The 22545-nt window shown below is 41.9% G+C and overlaps 1 protein-coding gene across 1 annotated transcript in view; it reads left to right on the top strand.

Annotated features, from left to right (window-relative positions):
* Positions 1 to 328: 328 nt before the first annotated feature.
* usp43a (ubiquitin specific peptidase 43a) overlaps positions 329 to 22545 on the top strand; it is an 87223-nt gene continuing 65006 nt past the window's right edge. The window contains exons 1-2 of the mRNA XM_028402808.1: positions 329 to 1452; positions 9839 to 9988. Of these exons, the coding sequence (XP_028258609.1) occupies positions 835 to 1452; positions 9839 to 9988 (768 nt within the window). The 5' untranslated portion in view covers positions 329 to 834. The remainder of the gene's footprint in view (positions 1453 to 9838; positions 9989 to 22545) is intronic.

Genomic DNA, 22545 nt, shown 5'->3' with positions numbered 1-22545 from the left:
CACAGAGTATGTCTGGCCCAGTGTTTCTCTGACAGTAGCCAGGATATTTATAGGACACATCTGTCTGTGAATGATGGTGTGTTGCAGACCTGGTATCTCAGTATATTACCCTGAAAAAGGCATGACGGCATTAAGTCACACAATATTTATGTTTATATATTTAAGGACTGGTGATGTTTTCTTTGTCACCTTCTTATGACGCTAACATTATAGTGATGCAGTAATTGGTCCAACAGGGGGCAGTTTAAGGCTACAGTGCTTGACACCTATTAAACACAACAACTTCCTTGTTCCCAGTGTAATAAAGCACACATGCAAAGTTGAACGGCTCCAGTATGGGTCAGTGGCTTTGCTGTTCGTTGTAGAGATCTAACCCAGGTTAATTCAGTTCTTGTCTGAGGGGCGGACATTAGACTGGATCCTCCAAGTAGTCCACTCCAGACAGGAGCAGCGGTGGTGCTGCTGGTGCTGGTGGTGATTGGAGTCAAAGAACGCACAATCCAGCGCTGTCAGCCACCGTGAGGAAGTGTAGGTGAACCTGCGGTTGGTTTGGAGGCAGGAAAGCCGCTCATCTGTGCGCTTCCTGCAGGGATCGTCACCAATCAAACCGCGCGGACTGGTGACAGCGACGCACCCGGAGATGTCAAGAGAGTAATATCAGACATCATGTGCCTTACTGGCACCGAGTCGGTGCCACCTCAGCGGTGAGGTTTGTGGAGAGGAGTAAAAGCAGAGGAGGAGGAGTAGGAGGAGGAGTAGACAGTCTGGCAGACAGGTGCGACTCCACACAGCCTGTTTCATTTTCTCTTGGTCCTCAGTAAGTGAAACGGAACCATGGATACCCGCAAGGAAAACAAGGTAAGAAAACAACCCATGAAACCCAAAACGACCAAGCGGAAGGAGAAGAAATACAAAACTGGGAGGTTTATGAGGAGGAAATCGCTGCGGTCTTTTGGGAATTTTATGGGAAGGATCCTTAAAACTTTGGGTACTTTGGCGCACTTTGGGGAAGCGGAACCGCCGGATGCAGAGGACGACGACGGAGGCTTCGGGCAAAGCGCTTCGGGGGGTTTCAAAGACGACTGTTCGCAGATCTCCAGGGAGGGAACCGTAAAGAAGAGCTCCACGGTTTCCTCCACTCACGGTTCGGTGAAAGAAAGGCTGTCGTGGTGCTACGGCGACAAGACCCCCGGTGTGCTGGGACTGAAGAACCACGGCAACACCTGTTTCATGAACGCCGTGGTTCAGTGCCTCAGCAACACGGACCTGCTGGCCGAGTACCTCGGACTGGAGCAGTACAGGTCGGATGTGTGCCTCAGGAGGGTGAACGGGGATGTGAGGGCAGAGGAGACGCAGCAGAGCGCCAGGGGAGAAGTGACGGAGCAGCTGGCGTCGCTGGTTCGAGCGCTGTGGACGCTGGAGTACACGCCGCAGCTGTCTGTGGAGTTCAAGGTAAGGACATGTATGAAAGTGTTGAGATGTGTTTAAGCATGGCTGATGTTTTGAACTGAAGTTTGTGAGACTTTATGAGGAGTTTATTCAGCCTCTTGGAGATGTGAGCCATTAGAGTGGCATCACTGGAGCCTCTACTGCTCCACACTGTGTCATTTCTTCTCTGATTGACTGCACCTGCGCTCTGCTAAAGCAACAATCACACTAAGAATCCGTGCACCTAAAGGCAGTTTGAAATCAAATTACCACAAACTAATTGCAGCACACTCAAACACGCAGCTCTCCCAGCACTGGTGGGTTTCACTGTCCCCAGTCAGATATAATCAAGCTGTCATGAGTTATGTGCTGATTTGTGTGCACTGCATTCAGTATTTAGTGGAGGTGAGGTATAGACACACAGGGAAAGCAGGGGCTCCCCGGGGGCCTCCCAGGGCCCCATGAAGGTTATGATATGGCCAGGTTAAAACAGATGATATGCAACCTCCACAGAGTTGAGATTATGATGATTTCAGTGAAACTTGTGTGTTCACTGTCCTGCTGCTATACATGTCGAGGATGTTTGTGGGATTTGTTAACAGCTCTCACAGTCCACACCGGCAAAACAAATATTTGAATGAAAACTTGAGGTGTGACTGAATGTGGCTCAGAGGGCAACGATCAACCTCTGTGTCCTATTTCCCTGAATGAAAGTACACGAGTTTCAGTAGAAGGAAATAAACCATAGAAATTTAAAGTGATAAACAAAAGCCTCTAAAGTATTACCTTTGTTTGTTGAAGTAGTGGGACTTTTGTGTGTGCATGCCATGTGGTTACTGATTACAGGCTCAACTTACCTGTTCCAGCACTTCAGGTGGTTTGTCTGCATTCCTTGATGTGTGAATAAAGACGAACATTCTTCCCAAAAATTGCTGCATATGATGGCAGCGTGGTGACCACATCACACAGGCATGTTTACCTGTAAAATATTAAACCAACAAGATGTCAGACACTTCTTGTCTCGTTGCTGTTGTGAGCCAGGCCTGCGGGGCCTCTAGCCTTTTCCCTCTGGGTTTGTTGAATGATGGTCAGCCAGCATGGCTTATGGGGGGAGTATCCACATTTGTTACATCAATTGCAACAGAGTTGAAGGTGATGGGGTGTGCAGTAAGCTCGCAAACACACACATGCAAGCACAGGGAGATAGTATGAATGTGATTCTATTTATTATAGACCTGTATCATGGATCATTCATTCTGAACATGTAAGATTAAACTTCTGCTGTGTGCAGCTTCTCTAACTGGTGGAGGCTGGTTTACAGCTGAGCAGAGTAGTGTACAGTAGAAATCCTGCATATACTTTGACATGCAGTCTAAGGATACAGTCAGAAATCACTGCATTAAACAAAATTTCAACTCTTCTGAAACGATCGTCCGTTGGGGAAATGTAATGCTACATGTAGAAACCTTCAACACCAAGCCTGGGATGTGGCAGCCGAGTCTCATCGTGTTATTTTGTATTGTATTACTTGTATTGTTTGGTATACAGTGGCATCATTTTTGTTTTCTGTGACAGGCAGCACAAATTTCAATCTAATGCACTTCAATCAGAATTGTGTTTCGTGCCTGCAGCATATTGGTGTGATTCAATGTAGATTGAAGAATCATTTCTGTGACTGCTAGAACAACAACCTACCCTGTGTTTTAACAGCTAACCTTAAGTTGTGTTTTGATGCCTAACCTCAACCACGAGTGGAACATGAGTTGGAAGTAGTTTGCGATGTTAATGGAGCACTTCACCATTATAAAGCAGCATCAGTGTCATGAGGGTGACGTGAAAGTTGTTTATGTGTGCATGGAAAAAAAACTAAAGCGTGACCATTTCACCAAGAAAAAAAATCATGTTGACGTGCACAAAATAATAGACTGAATTATGTGACTGTTAAATGTAATGGGATCAGACTGCGCTGGATGTGGGCTTGTGTACAGTCAAAATAAACAACGTTGCATTTCTCTCAGTCCAAGCAGTGTTAGCTTAGCTTTTATCCTGCAGACTGAGCCATGGATAGCTCCAGTCACACCTTATTCTGAGACCCACTACAGCCCATTTTACCTGTAAGCATCAACGTAAGCGTTCAGCTGCTACACTGTAGCTTTAATATCTTTGCCTTTGCTTTATAGTCTGCACAACATAATTGCACTTCTTAAATATGAAGCCTTAATTTGGTAAAATAGAGATTTTTCTGTCCTTCCTTGGCCTTGCTTCAATATTCTCACAGCTGGCTGCAGTACAAGTAAAGAAAAGAAAACATGTCCTTCACTCTCTCCTTTTTTCGCCTCGCCCCACTGCATCGGCACTGTGATTTGTGTCTGTCTGCCTATCCCAGGGTGAGGAAAGAGAGAGGATGTTTTCTGTAGCAAGTGCATTCAGCCTGGAAAAAGGAGGATCCCCCCTGCTGAGACGCCTCCATTGGTGTGCACTCAACTTACTGAGGGGAAACACACAGAGAGAGAGAGAGAGACACCGCCAGTAAACAAAAGTATCTGGCTTGTTGTGATCCTCATAAAACTCCATTAGTTTGTAATCAGAGGGGATGGACAGCTTTTTTGGCTGAATGTTACATTTCTTGACCATTAAAGAAAGGTTAGGGTTAGGTGCTGATTGGTTTAACTTATGTATTCTAATTGAAAATCATGTTAGAGATGTGTTGTTAGACCAGGGCTGAAGGTCAGTCACAGCATCTTCATATCTGCAAATGGGTTTGAGTTTGAGAATCCCATCACAAACTACATGATGCATCACTGCTTACAAATGACAGTGATCAACCTGATGGAGGTGCAGTACTTAAATATTGACACATTGACAGAAATTGGGAGGGATGAAGTCTCCATTTATTGGTTTCTCTAAAAGTTTAACATTAGTTCTACATTAGTTTAACTTGACAACGAAGCTTGGATTTTTTTGTACACATCATTTGTTTGCCTCTGAGCCAAAGGATTAAGGACAGTTTTAAATAGTTGTATGTAGAAGAGTATCTTTTTGGCATGCAGTGTAGGACGTGCTCGGTCAGAGAGATGTTTTGGGAGTGCAGGTGTGTGACAGTGAAGCAGGGCAATGAGAATGATGATGATCCTCTTGTTTCTGCTCTGCTCTCATGATGATGAGGAGGATGTATACATTGCACTCGCATAAAGCAGTGGGGGATATACACCACCTGCAATCTGTGTGCTGACTTTCCTCGAATGCACAGTGGGGCAGCACTTTTTCAGCAGAGCAGATGGATGACTGTTTTGGAGATTTTAGCACTCTAAACAGCACAAAGCCAGAAGATGTTATTGTCTTTTTATTTAGCATACCATTACAAATATTATGTCACAGTAGAAGCTACATCTCTGCTGTTATTAGAGGAGGTAATAGCATTAAAAAAAAACACTTGCACTTGTACCACACAAGCAAGACCACTTACAAGTACTGTATCACGCAGTCACCATATGCTGCTGAAAAGCAGCACGAATACCCACAACTCAGTGAGCCGTACTCCATTATTCCTACACCGCTGTGACAACAGACTATAAAGAAACACAAGAAGAAGTGTGTCTGCTCTATCGGTAAGCACTACAATATGAGACCCATTTCCAGCTAGGTTTATTATCCCTCCTATGATTTATGCACCAAGTCTCAACAACACAGTGTTGGAAGCGATGGGAATAAATCAATCCTTACTGTTCCAGGGTGTGAGACTGTCTGTGATCGGCGAATCATGACAAAAAAAAGGGAAGTGCATGGATGGAAATGACACATGCAGTGTGCTCATACAGCTTTTGATGGTATGACAGGTGCAGCGCCCTAAGACTGTCAGTTGTGCACACAGTAGAATTTACAGCCTCAGCTGTGAATCCTCAAAGAATCAATTTCTCAGTTTCAGCAGAGCTTAGGGAGCCTTCCCGGGCTGTAAACCATTCAGAGGCGATTATTTCCATCGCAACTCATCCCCTGTAAATCTCACGCCCAGGACATCTGTGGACGCACAGGCTCTGTTCTGCCCCCGACTTGCTTGGACCTTTCATCAGAGGGTTTCTAGACTTCACACACATGAGGTGTAATTGATAAATTACACTTCATACAGTCAATTTCAGATGTCTTAACATAGTGTCTTTTTACATTTACAGACTTCTAGATGGTGATAGTGGTCCACCTCAATGATGACATCATCACTGTAAAAAAACGGTGACCACTGAGCTTCAATAATCTGAGCGTGTCAAATTAGTTGAAATGACTCATTATCCACTTTTTTCAGTGAGGCAGCCATCACCACTGTGGACTCACAGTCACTGACTTGCAATAACCTGAAACGGAAACACCACAAAATGTATTGACCTCAAACTTTACAGATAATCACGCAAAGAGTTGAGTTGCATGTGCATGTAATAAGAGCTCTCCTCCTCCTTCTTATAAGCCTCTCCTGGTAGGCTGATTTCAAGATTATATTAAATTACAGCCGTATTCTCTCAAGAATCACAAACTCACAAAATCTGTGAAGGCTTCAAGCTACTGTGGCCTAACCAACCAGTTGGTGCAGTGTTGTGGGGCTTTCTGTGCTTCTTTTTCAGCAGTTTTTTTCTTTTGAAAAGCCTGTCCTTTCAGCTTGGTGCGTCGGTGTGCTCTCTGAATCCAGTGAATCCAGTGTGGCCGAGGATCACACAGTTGCATTAGATTTGCAGTTGTAAGGATGTTAGGAGGAGGACAGGTGCTACCCTGCTGAGAGAGGCTTGAGTTTGTGTGTGTGTGTTCACTGACCAGTGGTAACTGAGCTGACTGGAGCTCAGCTGGTTGTGATTAGTGGAGGAAATGGTCCTTGTATGATAGAAAGGAAAGAAAATGATAATGAAAAGTGGGTGTGTGTGTGTTTTAAAGAAAGGGGTGGATGATACTGCATGAGTGGAGAGAGAGTGGTATAAGTGGAGGCTGTAAGTGATAACTGCCCTGCTACAACAGCAAAGGTGAGGCCAACAACAGCAGGCAGCAGAAAAATGAAACAACAAATGGAACAGCCAGTAATGAGAGATTCTATCCAGTCTCATTTCCAGCCACACCTGTGGGGGGGGAGTGTGTGTGTGAAAGGCAAGAGCATGAGCAGTTCTTCTTAAGGTTGTAATATTTTGTCAGAATACCTCTTTGTCCATCACTAAGGAATCCATCCAGGCCTGTTGGCAGGCCAGAGCACGACGATGTGAATGTGTGTGTGAATGTTTTTCAGGGAACCAGAGAGAGAAGGGGTCATTTGCTTGATGTATGGTTATAGTAAATTCCAGGCCTGCCTGCACTCTGATCTGTCGTTGTTTACACAGTAGGTGGATGGATGTGGGGAGGGCACGAGGGGGGCAATGGTGTGAGGTGAAGTAAAGGTAGCGACAGGCGCACTAAAAACAGACATCTGGGTGTGGGAGCAGGGTGCCTCTGCTGACCGATGTGAGGTCATGACCCCTCCTGTGGAGACTGCACAGGTTTATGGCCGTCTTTTGTCAGTCTCTTATCTTTCTCTAATGCTCTTGTTTGTGTTTTATCCCGACTTGTTTGTTTTGCCCTCTCTTTAGGACAGATAAACCCTTAGGTTTCTGTACAGAGCTTACCTGCTATGCATACATCATGGCTGGTTTTATTTGTGTTTTGTGAGTCTAGAAAATATATATATAAAACCAAAAACTGCCTCATTAAGTGGGCTGCAGTCAAGTGTGGGCGACAATCAGATTCTTGGTCTAGACTGATCAATACTTCTTACAATAAGCCGACTCTTCCACCCTTATCCTCTCCTTGAATACTTGTGAAGTGTTTACTCAGCACACACTTCAGATACTTCCAGAGCTGTGCTCAGGTCAGCTTTGAGTACTGTTGTGTGTTTGCATTGGAGCTCAACATCTCGACCTACCTGCTCTTTGGTTTTCCAGCCTCCCTCGGCCTCAGCGGTTCCTTTTCTCAATTAATGAAAGGAATTCATGTCTTTGAGGCTGTGCTGCACATGAAGAGTGTGAAGCATTAGAAGGACTCTAATGTAAAGGCTTTTAAAAGAGCTGAACAAAACGGGAGCTTCCACCCTTAGTCTGTATATAGTCTATGCTCCCAGCTGTCACACACTCAAAAGGCCAATTTACAGTATTAAATAGCCTATATCCCTATACAGGGATGTTGTCTTCCAAGCCATCAGCTTGTCACGTGTGGGTAATGATGCTATATGGAGGCTGATGCACAGAAAATAGAAGCTTAAAGAGCAGTGGTTCCACTCCACTATGAAAGTCCTTTCTCTAGCCTCTGCTGGCTTCTGGTCATTGCAAATGTTTTTGATGCTGTAGTGGACAATCACCACAGATGTATTCTGTGTGTACCATAAGCCAGACACTCACACATAAAGAAACCAAGTGTCTTTGTTCAGATTGTAACCCTTACTGCCCCTTTTTTCTATTAAAAGCCTTGATGGACCGTACGTACTGCCCGTGTTTTACCTGCCACACCTGTGCTGCTGTCTGTGGCTGTGGCGGTCGGTTGAAACTTTGCCAGCATCCTGCTCCCTCTCTCCATCTGTCCCACATCCCTCCATCCTCTGTCAGTGCTGCCTCATAGTGATGAAGCTCATTAACGGGCTGTCTCTGTCAGGTAGAATGGGAATGGGGAGGAAGAGGAGGAGGAGGAGGAGGGAGGAGGGGGCTCCCTTCTGTGTTTATATTTAGATACTGGGAATACTGCAGGTATGATGTGGTGATTTTTAATGAGGTGCAGAGCAGAGCCTGTATCCTGTCAGTCACACAGAGAGAAGTAGCCACCAAGTGTGGTGATGATGCAGTCATTAGTTTTGTATGTCATTTTCTGTCTGGCTCATAAACTCACTCCCCCCTCCTCATAATTGAATTAGACAGATTTTTTTTTCTATACACCTGTCAGGTTTTTTGGATGTCTTTTGAATGACTCATCCATTTGAATGCAGTATACGAGTGTGTGTGGGGAACCGTCCCCTCATTTGGCACCACGTTTTACCTCATGGGTACTGGTGGATGTGATTTTGTTCACTAATGATGCAACAAAGACACAAATGGCAATTTAACTTCATTATTTAAACAATGACAGTCAGAAGACAGCCAGATGTGGCGCAGGTGTTTCCATTGGAAATACAAGTCTACCTGAAACTTTTGTCTCTGTAATGTGCGAGCAGGTGCTAGTGAACACGCAACTGAACTCATCTTTGGAGAAAGTGGATATTAAATAGTGCAAAAATTGTCCCGTTGCTGATTCATCAATCAGTCGGACAGATTTCCTGAAATGGCCTTCCCTGTTTGACTTACCATATTTAACTCTTTACAGTTTCTAATCCCTTAAGCCACCTTTTAAAATTTTGGGAGCTTGACAGAGTTGTGTAGCAGCAGTGTGTGGACTGAGAGATGACATGTGTGCTTCCTTCCAATGCCTCAGCCACACCAAAAAGGCACGGCAAAACTGGAAGAAGGAAAAAAAAAAAAATCAAAGAGCCGACCTGAAAAAGTTTGTAACCTGGCATAGTGTGACAGGCTTCCTTGATCTTTGGAACATTTCACACAGAGTGGTGAAGTATCTTTGAAGATTTTTATATAATTAAACTGCTTTTTTCCCTGTAGGATGAATTCAGTAATTCTCAGTAGGCTGAGAAGGAAAAACATAATAATTCCAGATTCTGCTGGTTTTATTGACTCACTGCAGAGGTTTCCTGTCCAGGGCCGTGTACCTCTCATTCCAGTCTGGAATGATTGGAATTTATTAGTTTAACAGACCTGATTAAAATCAACAGCTGCCATTAAAAATACCATCTGGTTATTTGGTGTTGGGTGTATAATATAATAATGACAGTAGTATAGTTAAACAATCAGACATATTTCAATCCAAACAAGCGGTGCAGCTTTAAATTTCATCAGGCTGTATGAGAGTTTTTATCTTCTTACATTTCATACACAAAATAAATATTGTAACAGAATAATTAGTCAATTAAAAAAAACATATATTTCACTGCAGCTCTCTGTCAGCAGTGAGTTCTTGTGTGTGATATTATGGTGGAATGTGAGGACGGCCAGTGTTGGGGAGTAACGGATTACAAGTACCAACATTACGTAATTAGAATACAAAATATGAGTAATTGTATTCCGTTACAGTCACAGTCTAAATTGGGGGTAATATCTCTCTTTAAAAAGTGATCGTCTGCCAAAAACTGATTTCGGTCACGGGAGCGCGCACAGAACCTTCAAGCTGTCCTCCCGTGACTGAAATCAGTTTTTGCACAGATGATCACTTTTTGGCAGAACACCGGCCCTTAGGGAATCCTCCAGAATCTAGCCACTCCGGGGCCTGCTGTCAATACAAAAACTTTAATCAAAGTTTTTTCTTCTCTCCTCAGAGCATAGTGGCCAAATACGGCTCTCAGTTTCGGGGAAACTCTCAGCATGACGCCCTGGAGTTCCTCCTCTGGCTTTTGGACAGAGTCCATGAAGATGCCAATACCAACACTGACAACAACAACAGCAGCAAGACCAAAGCCAACATCAAGGTGAGTCTGTACAGCAAAAGAAGACTATTGTGATGTCATAAGGGGGTTACAGAGATAACCTTGCCTCTGAAGTCCCGACTGTCTCTCCTGCTCTTCTATTTGAGTCACTGACACAGTTTTATTGAGTCATTGAGCTGTCCCAGACACCCTAATCTGTGGATTTGTCTTTGACTGTTACAAGGTTGTAAAAATTGGGCGTACACCCAAAGGGATATTCCTGATGTCTCTTGTTTGAATCTTCCCTCTTATCCAGCAGTCATTATGTGTCTCCTCTTTTTTGTTACCGCACAAGTGATTTCATAGGCAGCATGTTTTTTCAGATTTTTGTTGAGCACTGTTCAGTTTTAGTTCATAACTAAGATGGGCTTGTAAAGTAAAAATCACTGTGGCAGCTCTCAGCAGTAATTACAAATGGAAAACATTGTTTAGTCAAAGAGAATCCCACTCAGATATTATTATTGTCATATATATATATATATATATATATATATATATATGTGATACTCTGTCGCACAGCTTTTGGAGAGTGGAGCTGAACTGTGTCAGAGTTGCATTGCTCTGAGTGCTGCTCCTTCACCTGACGTTGAGTTGAAGCCCTCTTGGTCTGACATGGACCTTTGTGTGCAGCGACTCTTTTCCTGAGAGATGTAAAAGGAGAAGCTGTTGAAGTGGCAGACATCCGCTCTATCCGTGTGTGTCTTTGTCTCTGATGTGAGACGATCACCTCACAACCTTGCTTTTGGAAGGCAGCCAGGACTGGATGTGACGTGTGGAGAGGGACTGAAGGGCAGACAGACATGTAATGACTGAGATACTGTTGATGCTTTTGTTTTATCTGTTGTTAACACCAGAGCAAAAACAAAAAAAAATATCCAGTATCATAGCAGGAAACAAACACACATTATAACAACATGTACTGAACATATAACTGTGATCAGCGCCCACTGTGACAATGTCATCACACTTGCTTAGTCTCATCCGGTTTCTCCCAGTTCACTCTGAGTTTACTGGCACTGCTGCTGGTTCCAGCTCCTCTCTTAGCCTCACTGTGCTGCCAGCTGAAGACCTCCTCTGTCACTGCACAGCCACCCACTGCTGCAGCCCCACCGCTCTCTTCTGACACCAACGCTATAGAAGCACCCTTTATGCAACATAAACAGCTTAGGGATGTGGCTCTCATTAGGTTGCCAGCGAATTGTGGGATCATAAAGCCGGCTTTTCCCCCGCAGGGAACATTTTTTTTTCTTCTTTTAAATAAAATGCTCTTACCGTACTCACAAATTGATTTCATCCAACAGCACAGTGTGCCACCATACAAAAGCCTCAGATAGAGAATCTGTACTTCATCTGTGTATGGAACATTTTCTACTCCTATTTGCAGTGTTTGATTCTTCGTTTCAGTCCATTGCACTTATCCACTGTGTGTAGTGAGCTGAAATCTGACCAGTCCAGGCAACACAATGTGCTTTAATGACAAACACCAAAACCATAATCCCTGTTTTACACCAGGCAACACACAGATGAACCTGAGAGGAAGTTACAGAGTAGCTATCTGAAAACCTTGACTGAAGCATCCCTGAAAAAAGCAAGACAAAGATGTTTGATTCACCTGTTTTATATACCATATATATATCCATTGTTGTCAAGATGTTATGGATCAAAATAGATGAGAAAAAGGCAGAAAAAGAATGATGACACAGCTCACATACATACGTTTGATGTATGTGGTGACATATAGCCCACATGAACAGTCTCTCCTCAATCTGCAGTGTGTCTTCATTTACTTAGAGCTGGATATGTATGACCCATGCCTTTATAACTTCAGACTTCAAACATTACGTGACAAGTCCCTGACTTAGACTATACTCAATATACTCACAAAAAATAACAATACTATCAGAAGACCATGCACTCCAAACATAATAGTTTTTAGTACTTTTTTCAGCTGTCAGATGATGGTTAAAGTCTGTTTTTAGTACAGAACGATGGACAGAATTAAGCCGCAGAGCTAGGGGGTGACAGGATAAGACACTTTTATTACTTTGTCTGGCATTACAGCCTGAATCCAGGATGATACAGGTCATGATAAGCTGTGTCAGCACTTTTACCATTGAATAGCAACTTGGCCTCATGTTCATCCTTACTCTTATCACATGTAGACTTGTGTTAAGGGCTAAAACAAATCCTTATTTCCATTTTTAAATAGCCTACTTTACAGGTTTACATGGTAACATCTTCAAATATCTTTTGTCTGAGCAGTAGTCCAACATTTAAAATGTTTACAAGCATCTGGTTTCTCATTTGAATATGGTATTAATTGGACGTTTCATGTCTCATTACTTATGTAATGTCCTGTATTTTTAACAGACTTGAAGGTTTGTGTGTGTGTGTTTTGCACATCTTCTACAGACTAAATTCGTCTCTCTTTACTCCCTAATGTGTAGTCTTTTAACAGTGTTCCATAGGAGTGACTCTGGACTTGATAAACATCTGTTCTTTCATTGTATCAGCAGCCTGTCTGCTTTAGTTTACTTCTGCAACAAACCAACATGACCTCTTTTAAGAGAACAGCTCTTTAGATCAATGGAACAACATTTTTTTTAGCCCTGCATGGTCTCTTCAGTACTTGCACTTGAACACTTTTTCTTGACAGCTGTCGGATGTTGTGACATTACACTGGTCTTCTTTTTATTCCTGTCATGATTTATTCTCCTGAGATGTGTTGAAATCTTTCACACAACCAGTGTAATGAGTTCCATTTTCAAATGAAAGTACGTGTTCATGGGTGTTCTCTTACATCACTAGTTATAGAAATGAATATCTGTCTGTGCTGTAATACTGGCTGCAGTGTGCCTATCACTTAATGCATGCTCTGGTAGATTTTAGCCCCTCCGTGTGAGTGTGGACATGGTAAGCGGTTTACAGAATGGATGGATGGATTTATTGATTTATTTGCATGATTTGCATTAGCCTAGACTCAAAGAGGCAGCCAGTGTTTGTCGTATCCTTTAGCACAGAGTACAGGAGTTTTAGACCCATTTACTTCTTAAAGGGCAGAACCCTCATGACAACCAGAGGAGAAATCTGGTCTGGGTACTGATGTACCAGAGTAGAACATGAGGTTGGCAGGTGTTTGTGAAAGCAGCCTGTGATCTGAGACAGCACCCACCTGTCACCCAGAAAAGCCTCAGCCCCAAGTATGCAAATTTTGAACACCTTGTATAGTGTAAATGGGTGAGGTGGATGAAAATCCAGCCTCTACAGTTGTCACTTGTTGTGAAAAAAGACCATGGTTTTAATTTCTGCAGGGCATTTTAACATGTCCCCAGTAAGTGTGACAAAGATTTTTTGAAACTCGAAAAACAAATCTGACTGCAGGCCCCTTGATCTGACAACTGGCAAAAGAATGAAGTACATTATTTGATGTACGTTGATAACATTGCAAAGAAAATGGGTTGACTGCTGTTTAGTTTGTGCATCGCACCTGCTGTACAAGCAGTGTGACCAGTCTAGCAGCTTTATCCCAAGAAGCATTACATAACACAAGTCTGTGAGCTCACTGGAAGGCAGCTCAGTAATGTTAATCCTTCATCCAATAGGTTCTCACTGAAGTTGCTTGGCTTCCCTCTCGCTTCACCGGCTACTCATCAGCAGCATTCCTTACCGGCTAACAGCAGACCAGTGCAAAGAACTGTCTGCATGTGTGCACAGTGACATCTTAAATAATGTTTATTTTTCTTATAGCCAGCGATAGAGAAACGGTTCCAACACAGTTATTGAAATATATTATTATTATATATTAATAATATGATACTAACATTAACCCCTCAGGCATCAACAGTTCTTAAACTGTGAAGAACATCTCTGATATTTCTGCTGTTTATTGGGTTAACACAGTGGTTACCCCAGGCCTCCATATGTGGGATTAGGAGGAGCATTTTTAAAAACTCACTTGGTCAGAAGTAAGGTATAGGAGCTCTGCCAATACCAGTACCAGCAGCACATTATGTATGTATTATTCGATTTTAAATGTCAAAAGCGGTCGGCTCTTTCAGCCCCAGGAGGGTGGACTGTGGGAGAGAGAGAGAGAAGCCTCCTGGCCCTCAGAGTCAGCTGCATAGGCTTTGATATCGGGTCAGTGGTTGTGGTGAAGTGAGCGAGTGCTCTTATCAACAGGGGCAGAAATAGTGAGTTTGATAGCGCTCTGAGTTTTTGGCTCAGGTCCTCATCAGAGTGGAGAGCAAATGTCAGTGAATGAGATGAATCAGCTGACAGGGGGAGGTTGATGGGCCCTTGATCTGGTGTCTCCCTCATCAGTCTCTGTCTTCTGGACATTGACGCTCTGACATCACAGTTGTGGTTTCAGACAAAGACATCATTCTCAGGAGGGATCAGGATAAAGATATATTCTGTGCTATTATTTATATATATATATATATATATATATTTATTTACTTTTTGTGTGTATGTTACCATTCAGACAAAAAGCAAAACTAAAGCAACTGAATTCTGAAAAGCCAAAAGAAAATGTTTAATATTTCAAGTTTAATAAGTAAGTAAATAATTGTTCCCTCTAGTAGGTTCTTAATATTTTATAGCTTATTACAATTTAAATAAGAGCATTTATCAGATTTTCAAAAAGGCTTTGAGTTCATTGAGGACTAAGAGTTTCTAACATCCTTTTGTCACTGCAGAATAAACAGAGCTATGATAATATGTCCACATTTACAGCAGAAACCATGTCCATAATCTCTGTGTCACTATTTACCCCGTTATAACGACTGTATGTTGATGAATTCATTAACCAGGTTGCTAAATGTGCAGCCAGGTGTGCTCACTGCACCATCATCTGTACTTTTTGCTCTTTTTTGAATTAGCTGGTGGATTTAGACAAGACGACATTGTTCAGAGCCTCCACACTGAGCTTCAAAACTGCTCTTAAACAGACCTCTACTGTAGGTGACATCACAGAGAGTTCCTCTATCTGTGGTAAAAAGTCCTCTAAGGGGGCCTTTCAAAAGTTGATAGCTGTGTTTTTCATGTACCTCCTGTTCTCTGCAGTCACTCTGATCTGAACCAGACTTCTCTCTTCAAATCCTGCAAAAATTCTAGTTAATTACTGTTGCCTCGTGGGAGCATGAGCGGTTGTGTGTCCATGTTAGCTGGTCATCTTTCCGTCTCTCGCCCAATAACGGCTGAGCAATCAAAACTTTCTCACTTCTTTGCTCTTTTGTGACCATCTGTTTTGCCAGGACACCCCAACAGCACCAATAATTAATGTTTACATGCTTGAAGACAGTTTAATGAATGAAAATGATCCCTTCCTGGTCAGTAGAAAGATGTTTGTGTGACAGATGCTTGCCTTAATTCCCCTGTCAGGTCAGGCTGATATTGTGCTGGCATAGCCATACAGAATCATCTTTGGCTGGATAAGGAAGAGTGACCACCAGATTTGCTTTCCCCCTGGTGTTTGTTTAATATCCAGGTTGAACTTCTTCTCTTGTGAGGCCTTGACTTGCCAGCAGACCACCCAGCCCCCCCGCCTTTCACTGCACAGCTCCCTTCTTTCGTCTCTCAATCTCACACACAGGCTACATCAAAGCAGTGTAACCCCCCATCCCTGCTCAGCTGCCACCCTATGCTCGGCCAGCGGCCCGATTTTAACTGCAAGTGACATTTTCGAGATGCCACAAATTCCTCTTGACAGAGAGGTAGAGCTAGGCTACTTGGAAGAGACATCCTGGAGGTTTTTTTGTGACAAGTCGTTCTTTTTGATGCATTTCTTTCAAAGAGGGTTTCTGTTGTAGAAATGGGGGTGAAATGTTGGGAAAGAAATCAAGGCTTGTGTCGGCCTCTGTTGCCTCATTATGGCCTTCACAATTCTCAGTTCAGGGCTTATTATGTGAGATATACTGTAAACGCATGTCAGTGATAACAGTATTTCTGAGTTTTATTTCTAAAAACAAGGTCAGCTGTCCCCCCTTTGCATTCCTACCACTCTAATAGGATTTATCTTTGGTTGGGGGTGCACCTCCGTTTTTTTTTTTTTAAATATTTCTCAACATCGTACTTTTGCCTTCTCCTTGCCATGGCTTCATCCATAATTCACTTCCACTATTCTTTTTTAAGCCTCTTTTCTGACGTAATATCTCAATCTATCAGCGAGTGAAGGGTGAATGACTGAATAGGCCTTTCTCCCATTCTCTCACACTAAAACTCTTCAACTTTTACAGAGACGTAATGTGAATTCGTTGATGGAGGAGCCACGGACTGAGATGAAACAAAATTGATGAGTTTGCTTTTTTCTTTGTCACTTTCCCAGCTCTCGCAGCTCTTTGGTATCCCTTTTATGTCACCTCTGAATCTATACTGCACGTCGGTGAATGCTACTATATAGGTAGCTTTAGTGGAAAAAGCTTCTGTTCTGCTTGAGAAACATGAGACACTCTTTCAGGGTTTTAACCTTGATCTACGTCTCCACATTGTCTTTACTTCCATTGCATCATCCTTTATAAATTCATTGAAGCAAATTAAAAAGAGAGAGGCAGGTAGAAGATATAATGTGACAGGGAGTATGAAGGAAGGAAAGGTTTGGATGTCTTTAAGGATTTGAGTACATATCCACTACAAATACTCACTTGCACAGCTTACAGGGTGAACACTGCTCTGTTTTTCCTTTGTTAGAATACAATGTGAGGCCATGGGAGAGAAGTTAGAAAGGAAGCGAGCAAGACAGAAAGGCCAGAGGACACTATTATAGACAGCATATTTGTTTTTGAGAGTAGTATTCTGGGAGGTTGGAATTTTCTTTTAGTGGTTCAGAGGGGGAAAACAGTGATCCTGCAGAGATATAAAGCCAGAAGAAAACTTTCTGTGTAAGTGTGTGTGTGTGTGTAAGAAAGCACTATTGTCTTTTTAAATGTGTATTTTCTAAAGCAACAGGGAGCCCCAATAACTGCTAGCTGCTGCAAGCCCTGTACAGCCAGCTATCATATGTGATGCAAGTCTGTAAACAAAAACAGCAGCACTGATCTCATCTCTGTGAAAATGCAGTGCAAGTTCGACTGCACTTTTTGACGTCCACATAAGTTAGGTTTTTTTTGCCACTTGTGTTGCAAGTGTTGAATTTTATTTTTTTTCTCCATCAAATCACTTTTAGGTCAGTTAGACACTAAGGAAATGTCAAAACTGGAACACACAAACTCTTTAAAGAGAATTTATTTGCAATTGACTGTAAATACAAAGATCAGTTTTTGCAGCAGTAAGGGGGACTCAGGGATATGGTGGACTTTTATAAAACACATTAGCAACTGCTAAACAGCTTCATGAGTACCGGATGTAAAGGAGTGTTAATAAGGCAAGCAAGACATCTCAGACAATGGAATGCATTCCCTTCAGGACTTAATGGCTTGAAAATCTATCCTTTTACAACTTTGTAAAAAGTTTCTTGAAATCGTACAAAAGTATTTTTTTTTACCTTCATGTCTGTGCTTTCTTCCAGGACTTTTTATTAACTCAGCATGAAACTACTTCAAATTAATCTGAAACTGAAAAGTATGGAGTTTTTTTAGTCTTGTCTCCAAACCGCACCAAACAACACTCTGCAGTAAGAAGAATGCTGACTGTCATGCCAATGACTCCTACTAATCTAGATAGACCAGTTTGTACCATTACTCACTGAATTCATGCATGACATTTTTGTGCAGAGAGCTGAGTAACACATAGAAGTTTGTGGAAATCAGAATAGCCCGAGCTTATGAGCCAAAGGATGTGAAATAGGGAGCTTCCAATCTTCAGCACTGCAAAGGGGTGACTGTGGCGGAAATGTCATGCTGCAGGAGGTTATTAAATATTAAATATGTCCTCTCAGTGGGGTAAAGCAGTGACAGAAACACACACACACAGAGGAGATCCATGAGCAGAAGCAGCATTAGCCTACGATTGATTCATGCTTAGGAGATTGCAGCAGGTACCCTCCTTCACATCCTCTCTGGGGGTGTACTCATGTGTTACAGTGAGTGTAAGATGAGTTTTCAAATCCCTTTCTAGCATGTTTTTACAAGAGCCAACAGAACACTAATGGTTGCCTTTGCTTGACATCTTATTTTTCCCTCTTAGCATTTGATCTTACACTTTTTTCATGTTTCTTTGTACCTGCTCTTCTGGCAGTACTTAGAAAGGGACATATAGGAACATGCATTTTACATTAACATAAGGCAGCCATCAAAGACAGCCATCAACTTTTGCTGCAAAAACCCTTTGATGGATCCTACTATGTGAATAAAATATTCACTTTTTGTTAGGAAACGTTTAATTAAATACATTAATATTTGAAAAGATGCCCTTAAAATAGGTCAAGTACATCTGATATATAAACTCAGACTAAGTGGAAAAGTAAAGAGAGCTTCTAGTGGTGAATGGACTGAGGACTATGGAAAGGTAATGGAGGTTAGATGTGTAATAGAAATGCTGCAGGAATGAGTTCTTACATGCTGAGAGAGCCCAGTGAAAATGAATGACCTTTACACATGATTTTAAATGATGTTATTTTTTAGGGCTTCAAAGATGGAAACGGCTTTCTAATGGAATTGAAAGGTGTGTTTTTGATATCAACAGTATTAGAGTAGATTGAAAACAATCTTTTATACTGATATTTTTTTTTATAATTTGTTCATTCATTTTGTGGCTGGGATGCATGAATGTGTAGCACAAGGAGGAACATACAACAAATCTCAGAACTTTCTAATTTCTTTAGTTTTCAACTTCTTGTTGAGGAGAGTTTTGGAGAGTTTAAACTTTCTGGTAGCCTTTGAATGCATCATATGTATTCAACGCTTCTGACAAATACAGCCAAATCTAAGCTTAAAATTGGCAGTGAAAATGCAGATGTTGAAATAATAATAAGGATGATTTAGAATGCATCCATGGACATTAAATAAACTGACTAACTGAACTAACCAAACCTAGTTTTTTTTTATTAAACATGTTCTGCTTTCCTGGAAAGCTGTTATATCGAGAATTACACCATACTGTACATTCAACTCTTTTTACAATCTCTGGTGACTGTTATAATTGTGCAGCAGGTTTTATGATGGTGTAGATGGGTTGGGAGTGTTAAATTAGGCGTGTAGTTTCAGGGATGAGATCTATTGTGTGATTTTTGCAATAATTAAGGAGTAGATAAAGAAAGCCAGTGGCGATGAGTCCCTTAAATTGTCACCAAGACTGACAAATAAGACGGCAAGAAAAATGAGTCTGTCTGAATCCCTCTGAGGGAGCTTTGTCATACTTTGTGCGTGTGTGCGTGTGTGTGATCAGTGTTTGGTCATAAGGACTGGTTCTTCTAGTGCTTTTAGAAAACGATAGGTGATGTAGATGTGGCTCTTACTCAGGTAAACAAAGTCTCACCTGTAGTTTCATTGTTCAGGTTCTCTTACACCACACCCACGCTCTTCGTCGGATTTTCTTCCTAATATGGTCGTGTCTTCCTGCCTTCTGCAGGCCTGTTAAACAGGACAGTTCACTGTGATGCAGTCTGACCTGTTTCTGTCACCTGTTCTCCATTGTTCATCGCCATCCTCTGTGGCCTGTCATTTACTCACAAATTCCAGTAAACAATGAAACAACAAATCAGTGATTTTTTTTGTTGTGGTTGTGTCTGTATTGCTTATTGTTTTCTTAGTTTTACTGCAGCTGAAGTGTTAAGGTGCCAGTAAGGCAGATTTTGCAGAAGGATAAAGGGTTTAAAAAACAGATCCAGACCTTGTGTGGCTTACACCAGAATCACTTAAAACAGTAATAAAAGTCTTCTTGACTTCTTGCTCATTTTTGGTTAAAATGCGTAAGAGTCGTATGGGTAATCAAATTAGAAAATCAGTGTGCAATTAAGCTCTGTCTCTGTCTGTCCCAGAATGTCAAGCATAGATGAGCTGTTCTGCTTTTTTCCTGATAGGACCTGAAACTCTGGCATAAAGCTCATCTTCTATCAGTGCTCCCTCTGGGCCCTCCCTCTGTAGAAGTGTGTAAGAATTCTCTCTCCTTCATCTCAATGAGTAATATCAATATTTGCCTGGGAATAAACTCTTCCAGTGTGCAGATGAGACACACAGAGCGAGGTGCTTTAGCCTCTGCTGCCAAGCTAGATTTGGCTGTCAGAGCTCTGCCAGTGGCTCTAGTCTGTTCTGCCTTTGTTTTTGCCCGGCTGCGATCTCCATAGTAACAGCCATAGAGTTGTGGGTCTGGCTGCATTCGGCACTGTATGAAATGAAGTGGGTACTCTCAGTACTCTTAGTAGAATAGACCTAAGATCAGAGAAAGGTACTGTGATGCTATTTTCTGAGCAACAAATACCAATAAATAAAGGGTGATTAAAAGCAGCATTTTTTTTTGGGTGAGAGTCGGAGTTAATGCACAGAGGAAGTGATCGTGAGGGAGGTGAAGAAGAGAGAATGGAGAGGGGTTAAAATTGCCTCTGGTTATCACCGTTATCGCCCAGATTGCCTTGTTACCATAAGCCAGCTTTGAATAGGCCGAATTAACAGTAGCGGTCCAGAGCCGAAAGAATGGGGGTGAGTCAGCTGGTTTAATGCACGGACAGCATATCTTTCATTCCTCCCCTGCTTTGGTCCACTTCTCCCTCTCTCTCTGAGTCAGCCTCTGTGTCACCGTCTCACCCTCTCTACTATTTCTCTTTCAGTCTCCTGTAAAGTCTGAACCAAAGTATGAAAAGCCAATTTCATGCCTGACCTAAACCTGCTCTCCACACTGGAGTTTTGCACTTATAGTAACCAGACTGGGTTTGACATAATTTAGAAATATTGTCCCGTTTCGTGATTTGTTTATTGCAGCGCTTAAAAAAGAATATTTTCTGCAACATTGTCAAAAGTTTTAGATTTGAAGACTTCATAGTCTGATAGATTCATAGTGGTCTTAAATCTTGAAACATATTAAAATGTACTATGGTATATACTAAATCAGCAACTGACTTATTATTATTTATAAGTTTTGCATATGTCGTAGCTGTGTCATATGAGTTACACAGCCTGTCCTCACCAAGAAAATCTAACATTGATATTTCAGTCCTTGTCAGGTGGACTCGAACCTCAGACTCCTGAGTGAAAGCTTGCCTCATTGTAGAATCTCTAACCTGCCTCTTTACTCTGAATTGTGCAGCTACCCTCTATTAGCAGAAACATAACATGTGCATTATCATTATTATGTTTATCTGGAAGATGTACTATAGACCAAGCGTGGTGTTTTTTCATGAGTATGTGTTGGAGTTACACCACTGCTTTAGTTCTTTTGGAGACTAATAGAGATTCTAACCGTCTGAGATTTTATCTTCCAAAAACTTTTACAATAACTTACAGCAGACAGAATTAACTTTAAGACACACACTATGTCTCTGCAGCACACCATTGTGGAGCTTGCAACTAATGTTTATAAGTACATTTTTGCAGCGGTACATACGGCTGCAAAGTCCACAACACTGTTACATTTTCTGCTACAATTACTTCCATCTACTCCTCTTGACCTTGTCTGACTTCTGCTGCTGTTTTTTTCCATGCTGTTTTTTTCTTCACTGTTAATTTGAGAAAAGGATTCAGGACTTACATCACAGCTTGCTGTTTAATTAGAAAGTGAGCTGAGATCAACATATCTCCACGTCCTTACATGGTGTTGACAAACTCTCAGGTGTAAGACACTCATGCTCATTTTTATTAAAACCTGGCGTGCACTGAAATGACACAGCATCCAATTCCTGTGATGTGGTCTCTCTCTTGAAAAGATCTCCTGAAGCAGCCAGCAGCTATGTCAACACTGGCTCGCCTAATTCACATGCTCCACGGGAGACGTCATCTTTCTGCAAGAGACATCAAGCTGCTAGGTTGGCTACTTCAGCTTCCTATAAATGTTCCCAAGACACAGTAAAAAACACAAAAATGAGACAGACGCTAACTGCAAACTCATCTCAAAATCAATCTTAAATGTCACCACATTACACATAATGAGCATTTGATGCTCAGAAAGCAAGGGTTAATTAAATGATGCTATCAAACCCATCCTGACATCCCTTTTTTATTATTTGTCCCTGTGATGCAGTGCTCTTCAGATGCCTAATTTTCAGAAATTGGCACTTCATACCAGCAGGTTATGCAATGTACTAAACACATCAAGTGGTACCACACACAGCAGCAACCAGTCCAAGTTCCTCACACAGATAACTGATCAGAAATGCTTGGTTGTTGCTGAATGTTGGCCACCCTGGGAAAGTTTACTGGTGAGTGGGCGAGTGTGATTAGCTTCTCCTTGCTGCAAGAAATTAGAATGTAAAATAAACATATTCAAAATGTGGGTGAAGCTGTTGGAATTCTCTCTTAGAACATTTTGTGTTAACATCTGAACTGAACTGTTCTTGTATCCAGCGTAGGATACCAGTACACAGTCATACCTGCTTTCTGGTTGTTGTTTACATTTGTTACTGTTGTTGTCCATACAGCTTCCACTGTAAATATTACATAGTTCACATACCTGCAGGCCTGAGATGGGATGGCAAT

Source organism: Parambassis ranga, chromosome 1, assembly GCF_900634625.1.
Source record: "Parambassis ranga chromosome 1, fParRan2.1, whole genome shotgun sequence".
NCBI lineage: Eukaryota > Metazoa > Chordata > Actinopteri > Ambassidae > Parambassis > Parambassis ranga.
The sequence above is the reverse complement of the archived record's forward strand: the minus strand, read 5'-3'. Positions and strand labels throughout refer to the sequence as shown.